Source organism: Gadus chalcogrammus, chromosome 12 (assembly GCF_026213295.1).
Source record: "Gadus chalcogrammus isolate NIFS_2021 chromosome 12, NIFS_Gcha_1.0, whole genome shotgun sequence".
In the NCBI taxonomy this organism is placed as follows: domain Eukaryota; kingdom Metazoa; phylum Chordata; class Actinopteri; order Gadiformes; family Gadidae; genus Gadus; species Gadus chalcogrammus.
In genome coordinates this window covers 32,037,409-32,056,810 of record NC_079423.1, presented here as the reverse complement: position 1 = coordinate 32,056,810, position 19,402 = coordinate 32,037,409, and the positions used below count along the sequence as shown (strand labels likewise).

Here is a 19,402-nt window from a genome sequence, read left to right as displayed (position 1 = left end):
GTTGTTTTTTATTGGTCATCATGAAAAAAAACATATCAGGTATCACTGATGTTTTTTTTCGGTGTCTTGATGGTGCATTGATAAGTTCGGAGGGTAACACTCTAAACAGCTCAGGTTCGAATCCCCGCAAAAACGTCGACAGGGGTACAACTTTCTTTTTTTATTGGTCAACATGGAAAAAACATAAGGGGTAACACTGTTGTTTTTTATTGGTCGTCATGAAAAAAAACATAACGGGTATCACTGATGTTTGTTTTCGGTGTCTAGATGGTGCATTGATAAGTTCGGAGGTTAAAACTCAAAACAGCTCAGGTTCGAATCCCCGCAATAACGTCGACAGGGGTACAACTGTCATTTTTTATCGGCCGTCATGAAATAAACATAAGGGGTCACATTGTCGATATTTATCAAATAAAACATAAGGGGTAACACTGTCGTTTTTTATTGGTCGTCGTGAAAAAAAACATAAGGGGTAACACTGTTGTTTTTTATTGGTCGTCAAAAAAACATAAGGGGTAACACTGTTGTTTGATATTGGTCGTCATGAAAAAAAACATAGAAGGTATCACTGATGTTTTTTTTCAGTGTCTTGATGGTGCATTGATAAGTTCGGAGGTTAACACTCTAAACAGCTCAGGTTCGAATCCCCGCAAAAACGTTGACAGGGGTACAACTGTCATTTTTTATCGGCCGTCATGAAATAAACATAAGGGGTCACACTGTCGATATTTATCAAATAAAACATAAGGGGTAACACTGTCGTTTTTTATTGGTCGTCGTGAAAAAAAACATAAGGGGTAACACTGTCGTTTTTTATTGGTCGTCATGAAAAGAAACATAAGGGGTAACACTGTTGTTTTTTATTGGTCGTCATGAAAAAAAACATAAGGGGTAACACTGTCGTTTGATATTGGTCGTCATGAAAAAAAACATAAGGGGTAACACTGTTGTTTTTTATTGGTCGTCTTGAAAAAAAACATAAGGGGCAACACTGTTGTTTTTTATTGGTCGTCTTGAAAAAAAACATAATGGGTAACACTGTTGTTTTTTTCGGTGTCTTGATGGCGCATTGATATGTTCGGAGGTTAACACTCTAATCCGCTCAGGTTCGAATCCCTGCACAAACGTTGACAGAGGTACCACTGTCATTTCTTATTGGTCAACATGGAAAAAACATGAGGGGTAACTGTCCTTTTTTATCGGCCGTCATGAAATAAACATAAGGGGTCACACTGTCGATATTTATCAAATAAAACATAAGGGGTAACACTGTCGTTTTTTATTGGTCGTCGTGAAAAAAAACATAAGGGGTAACACTGTCGTTTTTTATTGGTCGTCGTGAAAAAAAACATAAGGGGTAACACTGTCGTTTTTTATTGGTCGTCGTGAAAAAAAACATAAGGGGTAACACTGTTGTCCTTGTCAAATAAAATATAAGGGGTAACACTGTCGTTTTTATCAAATGAAACGTAAAGGGTAACACTGTCGTTTTTTATCTGTCGTCATGAAAAACCCATCAGGGGTAACACTGTCGAAATGTATCGAATAAAACAGTTTGACAGTCCAATTAGTCGGCCATTGCGTGTCCAAACCCACTTGATGTCAGATGAGCCGATTTTCAAAACGGCCTGTAATGGCTAATCACTCACACCTGTTGGTGTAATATTTCACTTTTTAAATGCAAATAAATCTCACGAGAAGCACAGCCATCACAATGTACAACAGGTTTAACGTTAAGACCACATGAAATATCACAATGAGCCCTCAAAATGTAAATCTGAGACAAGAAAAGACAGGCTATACTACACAAATGCAAGAGAGAATAGAATGCTACTTCCAAATGATTTATTCATAATCAAACAATACATATACTATAAACAATCCCAAACCAAAGATGAATACATGTGTGTAATGATTTCAGAAGACACTGGTTAGTTATCACACAGAATCACTCAACACTAGGCTAACAATTTTCTTGCTAACCCACTCATCTTGACAGATTCCACAGTATTAACGGTAGAATGACCTCGCGACGTTGACATTGTGCAACCGAAACACAAATAGCCAACACTCCCAAGTACAGGAGAATTCTGTCATACAATGACATTCATCACCTCAATTCAGTACCTCCAAAGGGTGAGCCTTAGGGAAACAGGTGACAAGGCTTTGGAGTTTGTCATTCAGCGTGTTTTCTACAAACGACAGCTAGAACACACTCCCATATTACAAATACCCATTTTCCAATCATAAGAGTTATGTAATGCCACAGGGCGATCTGCCATAATGACGCATGGCCACCCTGGATGAGAATGGGAAATATATTACAGCAAGAGTCCAGGCTCTCACTTATTAATATGAAATATGCCTGCAAAGTATACTCTAACTCCCATATTTTATGTATGCCATTTTCTGCGTCGCCATTTCAATGAAATGGATAAGAGCTCTTTATGCTTTTATTACAAGACAACCCAAAAATATCAGACACAGACACACACACACACACACACACACACACACACACACACACACACACACACACACACACACACACACACACACACACACACACACACACACACACACACACACACACACACACACACACAAAGATGAGTGGCAACAGTAAGGGTAGCAAAAAGGTACAGTCAGTTACTGGGTCTGGGAAAACAAAGTGATCCTGCTACCAAAAACAAACTAGATTATAAAGACACAATGTGAGGAAAAAAATGATGTCAGTTCTTGGATCGATACACTTAGTCACAATTAGCAAAATGCAAAGGCAGTTTTCCGCAGAGGTTTGAAGGGAACATCAGGGATGTGGATCAGCCCTACAACAGGCCCATCACTCAGGACATCCTTCTACACCATCTATTCTACGCCCATCAACCTCCGTCCCCGCCTCCGTCGTACCGCGCGTCGACACACAAACCACGGGCCTGTGTGCCAGAGAGTGCGTTGGGGCCTCTTCACTGGCTGGCGGCGGCCTCTTCCTCCTCCTCCTCCTCCATCTCCACCAATGGGGCGTGGCGGCTGGCCTGGGAGCCCTCCTTGAAGAACACCTTCTTGATGACGCCCGCCTTGGGGGCCCGGATGGTGTGCTGCCGAGACAGACCGGGGAGTGTGAGGGTGAGGACACACCGTGTGTAGACACACCGAGTGTGTGAGGGTGAGGACACACCGTGTGGAGACACACCGCGTGGAGACACACCGCGTGGAGACACACCGTGTGGAGACACACAGTGTGTGAGGGTCAGGACACACCGTGTGGAGACACACCGCGTGGAGACACACCGAGTGTGAGGGTGAGGACACACCGCGTGGAGACACTGAGTGTGGAGACACACCGAGTGTAGACACACCGAGTGTGTGAGGGTGAGGACACACCGTGTGGAGACACAGAGTGTGTGAGGGTGAGGACACACCGCGTGGAGACACACCGAGTGTGTGAGGGTGAGGACACACCGTGTGGAGACACAGAGTGTGTGAGGGTGAGGACACACCGCGTGGAGACACACCGAGTGTGTGAGGGTGAGGACACACCGTGTGGAGACACACCGCGTGGAGACACACCGCGTGGAGACACACCGTGTGGAGACACACCGTGTGGAGACACAGAGTGTGTGAGGGTGAGGACACACCGTGTGGAGACACACTGAGTGTGTGAGGGTGAGGACACACCGCGTGGAGACAGACCGGGGAGTGTGTGAGGGTGAGGACACACCGCGTGGAGACACACCGTGTGGAGACACACCGCGTGGAGACACAGAGTGTGTGAGGGTGAGGACACACCGCGTGGAGACACACCGCGTGGAGACACACCGCGTGGAGACACACCGTGTGGAGACACACCGTGTGGAGACACAGAGTGTGTGAGGGTGAGGACACACCGTGTGGAGACACACTGAGTGTGTGAGGGTGAGGACACACCGTGTGGAGACACACCGTGTGTGAGGGTCAGGACACACCGTGTGTGAGGGTGAGGACACACCGCGTGGAGACACACCGTGTGTGAGGGTGAGGACACACCGCGTGGAGACACACCGCGTGGAGACACACCGTGTGGAGACACACCGCGTGGAGACACACCGTGTGTAGACACACAGAGTGTGTGAGGGTGAGGACACACCGTGTGGAGACACACCGAGTGTGTGAGGGTGAGGACACACCGTGTGGAGACACACCGTGTGGAGACACACCGAGTGTGTGAGGGTGAGGACACACCGCGTGGAGACACACCGCGTGTGAGGGTGAGGACACACCGTGTGGAGACACACCGTGTGTGAGGGTGAGGACACACCGTGTGGAGACACACCGCGTGGAGACACACCGAGTGTGTGAGGGTGAGGACACACCGTGTGGAGACACACCGCGTGTAGACACAGAGTGTGTGAGGGTGAGGACACACCGTGTGGAGACACACAGAGTGTGTGAGGGTGAGGACACACCGTGTGGAGACACACCGTGTGGAGACACACAGAGTGTGTGAGGGTGAGGACACACCGTGTGGAGACACACCGTGTGGAGACACACAGAGTGTGTGAGGGTGAGGACACACCGTGTGGAGACACACCGCGTGTAGACACAGAGTGTGTGAGGGTGAGGACACACCGTGTGGAGACACACCGTGTGGAGACACACAGAGTGTGTGAGGGTCAGGACACACCGTGTGGAGACACACCGTGTGGAGACACACCGTGTGGAGACACACAGAGTGTGTGAGGGTCAGGACACACCGTGTGGAGACACACCGTGTGGAGACACAGAGTGTGTGAGGGTGAGGACACACCGTGTGTAGACACACCGTGTGTAGACACACAGAGTGGAGACACACCGAGTGTAGACACACCGAGTGTGTGAGGGTGAGGACACACCGTGTGTAGTCACACCGTGTGTAGACAGGATGGAGTCCGGTTGTGTTGTCGGGTGTGTTTTCTCTTGTTAAAATGTTTCTATCGAGGTTGTTAGTCTCACTGTTATTGAACAATAAACTATTTGAAACGATCTCCAGAGAGTGAGAGAGAGAGAGAGGGGGGTCCTCACCTCCATCTTCATAGCGTTCATCACCATGAGGGGGTCCCCTGCTGACACCTGGTCTCCCACCTTCACCATCACCTGGACACACACACACACACACACACACACACACACACACACACACACACACACACACACACACACACACACACACACACACACACACACACACACACACACACACACACACACACACACACACGAGAGAGAGAGAGAGCTTGAAAGGAGTATTCAACCAATAGGATGGTGCGGCGGGGCTGTAGTGGCCCTCACCTTCTCTATGGTTCCGGTCATGGGGGCCACGGCGCCGCCCTGGGCCCCGGAGCCGCTGACCGCCGCCAGGTACTTCGGTACGGGGACCGACACGGCCGCACTCCCCTCCTAGAGCAGCGTCAGGGGGGGCAGAGTGAGGACATGTCTCTAGAGTACGGGGCAGTGGAGGACGGGGTCGGGGACGGGGACGGGGTCGGGGACGGGGTCGGGGACGGGGACGGGGACGGGGTCGGGGACGGGGACGGGGACGGGGTCGGGGTCGGGGACGGGGTCGGGGACGGGGACGGGGTCGGGGACGGGGTCGGGGACGGGGACGGGGTCGGGGACGGGGACGGGGTCGGGGACGGGGACGGGGCAGTGGAGGACGGGGTCGGGGACGGGGACGGGGTCGGGGTCGGGGACGGGGTCGGGGACGGGGTCGGGGACGGGGACGGGGACGGGGACGGGGACGGGGTCGGGGACGGGGACGGGGACGGGGTCGGGGACGGGGTAGTGGGGGACGGGGTCGGGGACGGGGACGGGGTAGTGGGGGACGGGGTCGGGGACGGGGTAGTGGGGGACGATGTCGGGGACGGGGACGGGGTCGGGGTCGGGGACGGGGTCGGGGACGGGGTCGGGGTCGGGGACGGGGACGGGGTCGGGGACGGGGTCGGGGTCGGGGACGGGGACGGGGTCGGGGACGGGGTCGGGGTCGGGGACGGGGGGGTAGGACCCACCATGGAGAACAGGTGCACCGTGTTGTCCACCATGACCAGTTTGGGACGCGACTCCACCCCGTTGACGGAGCAGTGGAGGAACGAAGCTCCGCCCTCTGACTCCACCTCCCCGGTCACATGGTACACCTCCTCACCAATCTGAGGGCAGACACGAAGAGGAGCGTCTCTATTTGTCGGCCATTTTTTTATTTGTATTGGTTTATTTTGTAAACATTTCCCATTCAACGCGTAATCGTCCGGATTCGCTCGTCAAATGAAGCGATGCAGTAAAGCGGACTTAAAGCTGTGCCTGGTAGGAGATCTTTCACAAGAGTGTCCGATGTTTCATAGTTTTGCTCCCGCAGCTTTACCTGCATGGTGTAGCTCCCCTCTTTGTTGTACGTGACCGCGACGTCCACCTCTGCAACGACAAACAACCGATGGAAACAGTGAGTGGCCGAACCGCAGGTCACACCAACGCCAGAGTTACAGGCGGGCAGAGGGACAGCGCTACTGCAGAGGAGTTATTTATAGGCTCACTGCGATGCGGGGACATTAATATTAATGGATCATCATAATTCATTACCAAACATCGTCCATTCATCGGCCAAACCCGGCATTAAATATTAAAGCCTTATATTAAATGAGGCCGCTCTCTCTGGAGCTCAATATTCGCCCGGCTCTCTCCAACCTCAGCCGTCTCATTACAGCATCACGCTCTCTGGAGGATTCTCCCACCTCACTAGCGTCAAGCTTCTGCAACGCCACGAGGTAAACAATGATACCTCAGACGCTGTCACATTGTGTTTTTGCCTCCTAACTGAGTGAAAAGCCCTGGCAGTGTTTCCAGTAATGGTGTTTATATGATGCTTAAATTTACTATTCAGAACACTTTTCATCTAACAGCTCTCACTTAAAGTCATGCAAAACTCAATATTGAAGCGTCCTTTCTGAGCCAGCCTCCTCGCCACCACTAGAGGGCAGCAGAGGACTGGTTGGTACCTACTTTTGTCTCCCACTTGTAGAGTCATGTTCCTGTTGTACAGAATGTTGAACCTCCGGCCACTGCTGGAGCCGAAGGGAGAGCAGGGGTCTGCACCGAGAGAAGCGAGGGGAAGATCACAGTTAAGGGTACGACCTGGACACCTGGGCCAGATAAAGGCCATTTCCAATACAGCTGAATGAAGAATACCATAAATGTACATCGTCTAAAAGTGCTTGTTTTTCCCTCCAACACGCTCCGATTATAATGCATCAGAATCGAAAGAATCCCTACAATGAGACACTACTTTTTCTCTACCGTTCGCTCGATCCGTTCGTCACCAACAGTCTCTCTCAAGGAGAAGTCTCGTTCTGAAATCCCCTGACAGGAAACGTCCCTTCTGCAGTTACAATCTCAACCCTCCTTCACCCAAATCTCCACGGTACCACCGAGATAAGCTTTCCTGGAGCGTGACTTGGCTGGACACACACACACACACACAGCGACACACACACACACACAGCTACACACACACCTGCTGTGGAGACTAGCAAACACTGTGTTTGGTTTCCCTTCGCTTTAAAACCAATCCTAATAGTTCTCCCGTGCCCAGTAGCCCTCCAGGCCACTGGTCACCAGTAGCCCTCCAGGCCACTGGTCACCAGTAGCCCTCCAGGCCACTGGTCACCAGTAGCCCTCCAGGCCACTGGTCACCAGTCCCAGTACGACCCAGGGACCGTCCAGGACCCAGACCCCCTGAGCTCACCGGCAGAGCTCCGTGTGAACTCCTGCGTGAGGCTCCTCTCCCGGAGCAGCAGGCCCAGGGCGGCCTGGCAGAGGGTGGCCCCGGCGGGGGGGGCGGCGGCGGGGAACAGCTGGGCGTAGTGCTGCGGGATGAAGCTGGTCGTCACGTTGCCCGCCTCGAACTCCGGGTGGGCCGACAGGCTCAGCAGGAAGTCGATGTTGGTGTGGAGACCCACGATCTGAGTTGGGGGGGGGGGGGGAAAGAGAGAGAGAGAGAGAGAGAGAGAGAGAGAGAGAGAGAGAGAGAGGAGAGAGAGAGAGAGAGAGAGAGAGAGAGAGAGAGAGAGAGAGAGAGAGAGAGAGAGAGAGAGAGAGAGAGAGAGAGAGAGAGAGAGAGAGAGAGAGAGAGAGAGAGAGAGAGAGAGAGAGAGAGAGAGAGAGAGAGAGAGGCAAACAATTGAAGGAGAGAAAATAGCTGATTTTTTTTTTAAAAAGAGACCACTTCATGCAGTGACGACAGCGTGGCTGTGTGCGTTACATTGTACTGTCGTAGGCAGTACTATGAGATGAGTGCGTTACATTGTACTGTCGTAGGCAGTACTATGAGATGTGTGCGTTACATTGTACTGTCGTAGGCAGTACTATGAGATGTGTGCGTTACATTGTACTGTCGTAGGCAGTACTATGAGATGAGTGCGTTACATTGTACTGTCGTAGGCAGTATCGCAGCTTCTTCAGTGCGGACGATCGATCTCGGCCCCACACCACCAGCTTGGCTATCATCGGATCATAGTGGGCCGACACTTCGTCTCCTAGAACACGAAGACACACACACACACACACACACACACACACACACACACACACACACACACACACACACACACACACACACACACACACACACACACACACACACACACACACACACACACACGTTAATTCTGCCTCCCTCAGCGCAGGGTAAAGGGCCAAGAGAACCGGAGACGGCTGTGAGAAGCACAAGCTGACACTCGGGCCTCTGTTAACTTCAGGTCAAACTCTGGGACTATAGGATAAGAGTCCAGACGTTCCGGAGGTTAATGAACCCTAAAGACACAAACTAATCCAATGAGGTCTAGCCGCTACTAATCCTAGACTTTAATAATGAAGTCTGATTGGATGGGAGTAGGGATGCACCGAAAGGAAAGTTCTTGGCCGAAACCGAATATACTGAAACAGTTGGCTGAAGGCCGAAACCGAATACCGAATGTGGCTTTTAATGTTTTTCATTCATTTTGCTTTAATATTTCACCATTGCATAAATCAAACAATTAAATGTCCTTTATAAACTTTTTTGTCTTGCTTTTCTATAAAAAAAATCTACTACAAATTTGATACAAAATTTTTATTTTATACTGAACGTTTTCTAACATTTCAGCAGACATTATTAGCAAGAATTTAAGAAAAATGTACCTTTAAATAAATGAGTAAAACTATTTTTTGTTTATTTTTTTATAAAAATTTTCAGTGTATTATGTTCAGCCTTTTTACTCCTTCGGCCGAAACCGAACATTATGGTTTGAGCCATTTTCGGCCGAACATGTTCGGTGGCCGAATATTCGGTGCATCCCTAGATGGGAGGCGTCACGCTATACAGACGCGGCAGTTTCGTGTGAATCTGCGGGGTAACCCAATAAGTCAATCATGTCGAGGAAAACAAACCCCAATCGACCCCCCAAACCTCTTATGTCTGGGGGGCCTTCATCAAAGAGACAGGGGGGTTCCTCAGGAGACTATTCATTGTACGTTTCCGCACGTCGCTCCCCGCCGTGCCGGGCGTTCCTTCGCCGGCTCCACCTACCTTCTCTGACGCCCGTCTCGATGCGAGTCTCCGCCTCCTCCGGGGGCGTGGAGAGGTGCAGCAGAGGCCCCGCCCCCGGCATGAAGTCGTTGTTGGGGTCCTCTGCGTAGATGCGGGCCTCGAAGGAGTGGCCGCTGAGGACGATGTCATCCTGGAGGAGAGGCAGGCGCTCCCCCGCCGCCACCTGGTGGCCGGGAGGAGCAGAGTCAGAACACAGACACACACACACCCCTGTGCAAGTGTATCGCCCCCTCTCTCTCTCTCTGCCTGTGAGAGTGTACATCCCCCTCTCTCTCCCTCATTGTCTCCCACCCCCTCCCTCCCTCTCCCTCTCCTTCTCTCTCTCTCCCTCCCTCCCTGTATCCCTCCCCCTCCCTCCCTCCCTGTATCCCTCCCCCTCCCTCCTCCCTCCCTGTGCGTCTCCCTCCCCCTCCCCCCTCTCCCTCCCTGTGCGTCTCCCTCACCCTCAGCTGCCACTCCACCAGGTCCGTCCCGGTGATCATCTCTGAGACCGGGTGCTCCACCTGCAGCCGGGTGTTCATCTCCATGAAGTAGAAGTTATGCTGGGCGTCCATGATGAACTCCACCGTACCTGGGAGGTCACACACACACACACACACACACACACACACACACACACACACACACACACACACACACACACACACACACACACACACACACACACACACACACACACACACACACACACACACACACACAGTCAGACTCCTGGGGACACATGCATGACCTACAGTCGTTTGTGCCTCCGTTCATGTGTTGGAGGGTTGCGAGTCTACCTGCTCCTACGTAGTTGACAGCCTTGGCGGCTTTAACTGCTGCTTCTCCAAGTTTTCTCCGAACCTCAGCGCTGATACCGGGCTACACACACACACCCACACAAACACCCACACCCACCCACACACACGTAAGAACAACTGCTGCTGCTTACACAATTGTATTCAGTCCAAACACAGGCTAGTGTTCCTCACCCCCGGTGCCTCCTCGATGATCTTCTGGTGTCTCCTCTGGACGCTGCAGTCCCTCTCGAACAGGTACACCACGTTCCCGTGCTGGTCGCCGAACACTTGCACCTCCACGTGTCTAGAGGGCGGTAGAGGGCCGAGGAGGTGGAAACACACACATTTTTAAACAATGCTTTATTAACGCATGCAAAAAGACATCATCTTTGTGTGAAAGCGTGGCGGTTTGTAGGCAGTGCGTGCGCTTGCTGACCTGGGGTCCTCCACAAACTTCTCCACCAGCATGACGTCGTCGTTGAAGGACTTCCTGGCCTCCCTTCTCGCTGACTCCAACTGCTCCAGGAAGTCTGCGTCCGTCCGAGCGATACGCATCCCCTACAGACACAACACACAACAGCCAAAGACACACACACACACACACAACAGACACAGACACACAATCATCATGTTCCAAACTGATGGAGGAGTCAAAAGACCCACTCAGACTTGGTCAGCTCGGGCCCAGATGTTGCTCATGAAGACAGGTAGACGTGGAGGACGTACCTTGCCTCCTCCTCCACGGACTGCCTTGATCATCACAGGGTAGCCAATCTGGACCGCCTCGGCCTGAAGCCTCTCATCTGATTGGTCCTCCCCATGGTACCCTCCGATGATTGGCACCCCAGCTGCGGCCATTATGTATTTTGACGTGCTTTAAAGTGAAGGCACAAATAATGTAAACCTTCTGTATAAATGGTACGGCTTGGATATATTTGCGTCATTTTTCCTCAGATATTTTAAATGCAAGACTTAATGTGTGTGACCTCTTGATCCCCATGTCTCTGATGGCAGAGGAAGGAGGTCCGATGAAGATGATGCCTTCCTGTTTGCATGCTTCCGCAAACTCTGTGTTCTCCGACAGGAAGCCATAACCAGGGTGGACAGCCTACACACACACGCACACACACTTAAAGATCCCATATCATACTTTTTAAGGGTTAATATTGCCTTTTCAGCATCTTTCAAATACGTTCAGTTTTGTATCATGTCGCGTTAAGGCCCCGTTCCCGAGTAGCCCAGTCTGCCGTGATTGGTCAGCACGCCCCCTCTGTTGTGATTGGTTGAACACATTCTGCAAATTCACACCCCTAAGAAGTGGTAAACATTGCGGGTAGCCGGGACTTCTGCACTTCAGCACCGCCCACTTCACGAGCCGTTTAACGCATTTATTGAGGGGCATTCTCGGTGGCAGTGAATACTCCCCCTGGCTCGGACTTAGATTTTTGTAGCTTAGCAGACGTAAAACATGTAACATACGTTATATAACAGCGAAAAGGGGAAAGGGAAAAGTCAAAAAAACGTGATATCACCCCTTTAAGTCTCTCTCCATAATCCAAATCCCGCGGTCCCGATGTGTGCAGAACAACTCACGTGTGCCCCAGACCTCTTGGCCACCTCCAGAACCTTCTCCATACTCAGGTAGCTCTGCTGTGAGGCCGCGGGCCCGATGTGGTACGCCTCGTCAGCCTGTGAACACAAAACCCTCCAGAGATCAGCTCTGTTTTTATTCACAACGCCCCGAATGTCAAAACCGTAGCCAATGGGGACAAGGAGTTGAACCATGGAAGACCTCACCATGGCGACGTGCATGGAGTGCTTGTCTGCCTCGCTGTACACGGCCACAGAGCGCACGCCCATCCTCTTGGCTGTCCGCATCACACGGCAGGCAATCTCCCCCCGGTTGGCGATCAGAACCTTCTCTATCCTCCGCACCCCTTCAGAGGGCAGATTAGGAATTCACAAACAAATGTTGCTGATGTTTCATCAGATTTTAATTCTTTGCTAATTTTCACCAAAAAATATTTTAAGCAAAGCAAAATAATGTAACAAAAAAGGAAAAAAAAGAATGCTATATATGAGCATCAGTGAATAACAAACGCATTCAGAATACTACCCTTGGTATTAGAGACAGATTTGTTTTATTCACTTTTCTTCGTATCAGAGATCCGCAAAAATAAGCCCAACGGTAATTCAGTGTTTTAAATGAATGCAAGGTTATTTGATCATTAACACTGACAGAGCTCAACCCCCACAGACACTCACCTCCTGAAACAAACCTCACACCACCCCTGGTCCATGACAGGTTTCTGAGGGGAGAGGGCAGGGGGAGGGAAGGGGGAGACAGATCGCAGTTCATAAGGTTCATCAATGACAACTCAGGGCAACGAGAGAGTCGAGTCATGAGTGTTTGTTTTTCACACAAGCGAGACGCACTGAGTTATCTCCTCAGTGCTGTGGAGGAATCCGACATGCTGGCCCCTTAGTCTTCAATAAGACAGGATCATAACATTTAACCTTGCCCATATCTCAGTTGGCCGAAGAGGTCGTTAGTTTAAACTTCTTCCAGTGCCTTGACATCAAGCCCATCAAGAGAAAGTGTCACAATACAGATCAATGATTTGGTTAAATAAGGTAAATATCTAAACACAAACACACACATATTATTATGGGGCAGCTGCCTTCCAGGACGTCTTTAGCCGAGTTAGCTCACGTTAGCTCCGCCATGTTCAATACGCGGATAGTATGATGTGGTCTAAACAGCAACATGCACAAACCAATGAATGGCACACGCTATAGACTTTGGCCAACTTACTGTGGGAATACTCTCAAACCCAGCAGGTTAGGGAACTTGAGAATGAGTGCAGCCATGTTTACGAGCTGCAGCTAGCAGCGGACAGACGGGAGCGAGCGGCGTGTCGGGCACGCGCATCCAGCACTTTTATAAACAACAGTTATAAATGATTAATTAATGTTAACATAAGTAACAGGAGCAAAGGTGCGACCGGGCCTACTATCACGTGCATGTGTGTGGTTAGGCGAACATCAGGGTGATTTACTCGACCACATGATTGTGTTTTAAAGAAATGTTTGGTGTTTTCTGGCCCTTACTGGTATCCGTACTGAGATGGACCAATGAGAGAGCCGGATATCTTCAGCTTGCAGCAGCTCATGGACACTGACAGCAGCGCGACAGACAGAGGCAGCATTGGCCTGCGTCTGCCAGATCAGGGATTCTTAACCTTTTTTGTTCCGATGACCGACATATTCATAATAAAATAATCATCTTAATTTTCCCACTGAACCAGGTCTAGCAAGAAGGGTGGTGGCGCTTGTCTTGAGAAATGTATCATATCCAAATCAGTTGGCCTACTGTACTTGGTTCTAGGTTGCTTTGGTAATCAGATGTTTATATCTCTATCTTGTTGTAATTGTACAGCCCCACAAGGCTTAAAAAGGCTTTATATCCGAATTTGGTGACCTTTTGTCTATAACTCTGTTGTGTATGACTCAATCCTTGTCACTGGCTATTTTCACAATCGTATTTGATAAAACCCCAGTTTACTGACATGTCATCGACCTTTGAACTCACACAGCTCCCTGTGGGGCATTCCCATAGTCGGGGTCATACCCTTGACCGGGTTGTTTCTAAAAGCCTTGATGTTATCCCAAAGTGAACTCTAGTTGTTGACATTTCAGATCACTTTAGAATTTTTGTGAATGTTGCATTGATAGGTTATGGCTAGATATATTAACTCTGGAACGTTAAACTCGTCACATTTTGAGTTTAATTTGTTCTATTTGTCTTACTTTCACAATTTCTTCGGTCATTTTCACTTTTAAGTTACAACAGTTATGAAAGGTGGAAGTAAATGTCTGGTAAAGTGGGGTGAGACCAAAATACAAGTTGACCCAATGCCTGCTATTTATAGCAGGCATTGGGTTATTTATTATAACGTTTTACATCGGTTAATACACACATTGACACACCGACGGCAGAGTCAACCATGCAAGGCGACAGCCAGCTCGTCAGGAGCAGTTAGGGTTAAGTGTCTTGCTCAGGGACACCTCGACACTCGAGGAGCTGGGGATCGAACTAGCAACCTTTAGGTTACAAGACAACTGCTCCTGAGCTAAGCCGACCCCACGGATATATATTATATTAGTAATTTAATGGTCATACTTCTGCATGTGTGTGAATGTCTGTGCATATGTGTGTGTGTGTGTGTGTGTGTGTGTGTGTGTGTGTGTGTGTGTGTGTGCGAATGTGTGTGTGTGCGTGTGTGTCTGTTCACACACAGCAGGCGTTACAGTCGCTGGTAGCCGGTCCCACGTCGGTCCTTGACGAGGAGGTATGTGAGCACGGCGACCAGCAGCAGGCCGAAGGCCGTGGCCCAGAGGATCGTGGGAATCACGGCACTGTTGTAGTCCGCCGGGCACATCACCTCTGGTCCACGGGGGCACAGGACGGGGGGACGGAGGACGCAGCGTGCGAAGATGCCGTTAAAAATAACATTACACTTGAATTTTACATGTTTTACTATTTTACACGTGTATTTTATTATTATTATTTGTTCAAGAGTAAAACAAAGTATCAGACTGATATCGGTATTGACAAATAAAAAAGTGGTATCGGGACATCTCTAATTACTTAGGGACCATTGTGGTGCTGCACAATCCGACCACTATTCGGGGAGCGTTGTGTTGTTGATGTGGTCGTTCACGCAGACCACCACTGAGAGGCCAGCTGACCCTGAGCGCACCCACCTTGGCCGTACCCGCCATCAGGGACCTTGAAGGCCTGGATCTGGAGGGGGACCAGCCTGACCTGCAGCTCCTCCGTCATCACGAGCAGGATCTGAGAGGAGCACTGGTAGCTCTCCCCGGGGGGGGCCTGGAACAGACTAATGTTGCTCAGCTCCCCGGGGTACGTCCCACCTGGAGGGGAGAGTTAGACCTTCATATAGGGTTGCCATATTTCATTTAACCTGCACCAACATGTTAGACACACACACACACACACGCATGCAAGCACACACACGCACACACACACACACACACACACACACACACACACACACACACACACACACACACACACACACACACACACACACACACACACACACACACACACACACACTCACACACACGCACACACACACACACACACACATATTTCCCTCTGGTCTTACTGCTACATCCATTGCAGGCTGGCTGAGGGGAGATATGCGCTGACAGCTTGGAGACATAAGAGACACTGTCCACCTGGAGACAGAAACCCTTTATTAAGACATGTCCGCCTGTCTCATCACTAAGGCAAATCTGTGACATAACGGAACACTGTCAAAACCAGGGGACACCACACATGGTTTAGATTTAGGGGAACCTATATTGAATGGCCATCAAAAAAATTAAGACACAACACTGCTCAGACAGCAACACTCTACTGCACTCTCTTGGTTCTGACTAGAGAATTGTCAAGTCTGGAGACATTTTCAAATGTTAAACAATTCAAATCCACATTTCACTAAAGCAGTGCAGCAGAGCAATCGCTCCCTTTAGGTCATCGTGAACTCTGATAACCTCCACCCCAGTATCATACCTTCAGTGTGCATAGCGCGGGGCAGTTAGGGTGTGTTTCATACCAGAGAGTAGGTCAGCTGGAGGCTGGCAGAGTTGTTAGGGAGTATGAGTGAGAGGGTCACTGCATTGGTGCCACAGTGCCCAGAAACCAGCAACATGGAGGGGTCCACGTTGTAGTACCAGCTCTTCTAATCACACAGGAGACAGGCAAGGCATCAAGACTATGATGCAACCATATAATTATGGATACAGTTATAGGAGCTGTACCATTTAAGAGCTATGCATTGAGCCAAAAGATTACTTGGGTCAGTGTTGCAGCTTGTATTATTCAGTCTGCGTTGTTGGTCAGGTCTCTATTGAAAAAAGTTTATCTTTGGTGTCATGGGCCTAATAATGTAGAATAAATATTCTAATTATAATTAGGGTTAGGATTCAGATATTTTGATCAATGTTCCAGCCAATTGAGTGGTAGACACATCATTTGTAAATTTAAGGTGGTGGAATAAATAGAAAATTTGAATCTAAACTAGTTTTAAAAGTATTACCCTTTCCCATAGATTCCAACATTAAATCAATAAAAATGTGGAAAAGTGTCGTTCACTTGAGCTTAAATGAGTCTCATACCTTCTTGATGATCACAGTGTAACCCAAGCCCATCGTGGCCTTTAAACAGAGTTTACCGCTTGTGCTTTCCAAGAGGTAGGTTCCTAGAACACACACACACACACACACACACACACACACACACACACACACACACACACACACACACACACACACACACACACACACACACACACACACACACACACACACACACACACACACACACACACACACACACGCACACACACACACACATGCTTACTTTGAGAACTTGTTTTCTTCCTTTAGAACACAAAGGTTGTCTTTGCATCTTCGTGTTCTTATATGTTTGCTGAAAATGTACGCGTTGTTTTTTCAGGTCATCTAAGGGAGTCTAAGAGACGTCCAGTCAACCAGTAAACCAATGGGAGGCACCTGTGTCCGGTACAGACTGGGATGGCTGCAGGGCAGGCTGGTAGCGGCCTGCGTGTCCACTGGTGTGCTGGTCCACGAGCAGACTGGGACTGACTGAGGAAGGGGAGGAGGGAAAGAGAAACTGCTGTTGAGCTGAGCATTTAAAACAATGATAAGCAGATTATGATACTGTCAATGGATGTGTCATCATACTGTCCTTGATGGAAGAACCTGTGGGACAAAGGGACCTTATGGATGAATAGAATCATCACATGTTATCTAATTGCTACATGTTCATTGAATCATTGAGCACGTGATTTTATCCAAAGTGAAGCTAAGAACAGGGAGAGCATACAGTCAATACAGGAGTCACTTGGACTGCATGGAGTGCAGAGTTGCCACGGGAATCAGAAGCTTCACAAGGTGAGCACAATACTCTGTGTTCTTATTATTCTCTTGAAGAAGCGTGTGAGTCACAACAGGAAACGCAACCACAGCAATAGGCCAAGCCACAGCACATGCACCACCAAACCGAGACAGTGCAGCGAGATGTGTCACGTCCGGTACTGTTGATGCACCCTACACAGACCCTCATTCTGCACCTGCTGTCACGTGGGACGTGGAGATCTTCCACTGGGTCCTTATACAGTAAGATGTCCTTCTTAACGCGCAGCGGGGGGCAGTGAAATATAATCTCCCATTGATATCGTGTTCATTCATTGTTTGTTCCTCTATTGCATCTCGTTATCTAGCAAGAAATATATTATATTTAATATATTTATTGTGTTCTCAAAAGTCTCCTTCCTCCTCCATGCATCACAATTTCACACAAACATGCACCACTCAATAAATAGATTACACTCTATCCATTGTATAGACCAGCACGTTGTGTCATTAAAAGAGCAGTTTACAGAATGAAAGTAAAGTCATGAATTGACTAATTTAAGCGCTAAAACATATATCTATTCCATTTGCAATACTGTAAAATATCTACAACATTCGTTTTTGATATTCATTTAAATTGGTCAATACTCATTGAGGATTGATCCATACTCACCCAGAGAAATAGAGGCTACGAGAAGGAAAAGTCCTCTACAGAAAGGAAGAATCTCCATAAGAAAAGCAGCAGTGAAACCTGAAGAGAAGAGAAGACTAAGGAGATGAGCGGAGATAAAAGGAGATGAGAGGAGCTGAGAGGAGACAGAAGGGAAGAGAGGAGAGCATTGGGTGACTGAAGGGGAATTGAGCTGCTAGGGCACAAGGTACCACGTCATTCACCAGCCTTCACACTGCTGAAACCAAGAAGATGACTCGAGAGGAAGTCCCTTCTCACAGGTTAGCAGGAGCCACAGGCTCCCTGCTTAAAGAGGGTGTTAGGTGAAAAGACATAAGTACAAGCAGGTTGAACTTTCTTCATTAGGCTATAAACTACGTGTCCACACAAGAGATAACGTAACTCTACCCCCCGGAGTCAATGAAAAGGCGATGGTATGCAACTGTCTAGATGTTTGATTTGAATGTGTCATCTTTAATCCACTGTGTGGGTAGTTAGGGGTTAGGGGTGGTATTCCGTTCACTGCTATGCGCTGTTATAGGCCTTACACGGAGACTTGGTGAACTCCACCGAGTTTGACCTGACTTGTTATCTAAAACCTGCCCACCATAGATGCATACCTAAGAATAGGGGTTGGTTGGAAAAATATTGTAGTGTAACCTAATCTAAATGTGCAATGACAATTGGGAGAAATGTAATGTTTATCTGTGTGTTTGTGTGCGTGTGTGTGTGTGTGTGTGTGTGTGTGTGTGTGTGTGTGTGTGTGTGTGTGTGTGTGTGTGTGTGTGTGTGTGTGTGTGTGTGTGTGTGTCTGTGTGTGTCTGTGTGTGTCTGCGTGTCTATCCCTTCCTGCCCTCTTGCCCCCAGTGTGTATTTGCCTAGCGGTGTGTCATCATTGAGTCATGGGGATCCTCACCAATGATTAAAGGGACAGAGTCTGGCCCTGCTGCCGCACTAGGAGAGGACCACCCCCTGGGCACCAGCTAATCAGACTCATCATCCGGACAGGGACAACTCTCTCCTGTGTGGAACATGTAAGGAACTCTCTCCACACACTGCACCCTAAACGTTAGCGTTTATCAGGATCCACTCAACAGATGCTAGTGATGTGTAACTTGCGACTTTAGATATATATTTGTATCTATTTTTTAAGAGGATAATGTTATTATTAGAAACCTGACACCCTCAGAAAGTTAAATTGACGTGAGATTGTAGCACAGTTAATCAACGCGGCTCTAATGATTTTGATGATTATTCACCCGTTACGCTGAAAAATAGCACATGCAAAACGGTAAGCACCTTCCTTTACCTTCTGCTACGGTCGTGCCCCCCCCCCCCCCCCCACCCAGTCCCTTCAGCGGCAGCGGACCGACCAGACCGACCATGAACAGA

At 49.1% G+C, this 19,402-nt stretch overlaps 3 protein-coding genes across 5 annotated transcripts in view; 1 reads left to right on the top strand and 2 right to left on the bottom strand.

Moving 5' to 3' along the window:
- Positions 1–891: 891 nt before the first annotated feature.
- mccc1 (methylcrotonyl-CoA carboxylase subunit) lies at positions 892–13,438 on the bottom strand. The gene is made up of 19 exons (XM_056603953.1): positions 13,187–13,438; positions 12,637–12,680; positions 12,169–12,308; positions 11,965–12,060; positions 11,358–11,479; positions 11,098–11,245; positions 10,808–10,929; positions 10,564–10,675; positions 10,372–10,453; positions 10,036–10,163; positions 9,572–9,755; positions 8,431–8,540; positions 7,751–7,967; positions 7,009–7,095; positions 6,374–6,423; positions 6,024–6,161; positions 5,308–5,415; positions 5,041–5,112; positions 892–3,098 (listed from the first exon to the last, which is right to left on the bottom strand). Exons 1-19 carry the CDS (start codon positions 13,240–13,242, stop codon positions 2,967–2,969), a joined length of 2,148 nt encoding a protein of 715 aa, XP_056459928.1. The 5' UTR covers positions 13,243–13,438; the 3' UTR covers positions 892–2,966.
- An 891-nt stretch (positions 13,439–14,329) lies between these two features.
- On the bottom strand, positions 14,330–18,282 carry lamp3 (lysosomal associated membrane protein 3). 2 transcript variants are annotated; one of them, XM_056603955.1, is made up of 8 exons: positions 18,223–18,282; positions 18,014–18,091; positions 16,978–17,070; positions 16,582–16,664; positions 16,020–16,145; positions 15,567–15,639; positions 15,139–15,309; positions 14,330–14,818 (listed from the first exon to the last, which is right to left on the bottom strand). In XM_056603955.1, the coding sequence occupies exons 2-8, from the start codon at positions 18,069–18,071 to the stop codon at positions 14,679–14,681; spliced, it is 744 nt and encodes a 247-aa protein (XP_056459930.1). In that variant the 5' UTR covers positions 18,072–18,091; positions 18,223–18,282; the 3' UTR covers positions 14,330–14,678. The 2 variants fall into 2 exon arrangements, with proteins under 2 accessions (XP_056459930.1, XP_056459929.1); XM_056603954.1 differs by lacking the exon at positions 18,223–18,282 and having other exon boundaries at positions 18,014–18,187.
- Positions 18,283–18,932: 650 nt separating this feature from the next.
- kng1 (kininogen 1) overlaps positions 18,933–19,402 on the top strand; it is a 5,454-nt gene continuing 4,984 nt past the window's right edge. Inside the window, exons 1-2 of one of the 2 annotated variants that reach the window (XM_056603771.1) lie at positions 18,933–19,044; positions 19,360–19,402. The exon at positions 19,360–19,402 is cut by the window's right edge and continues 63 nt beyond it. In XM_056603771.1, the coding sequence (XP_056459746.1) occupies positions 19,394–19,402 (9 nt within the window). In that variant the 5' untranslated portion in view covers positions 18,933–19,044; positions 19,360–19,393. The remainder of the gene's footprint in view (positions 19,045–19,359) is intronic. The other variant, XM_056603772.1, reaches the window with a different exon arrangement.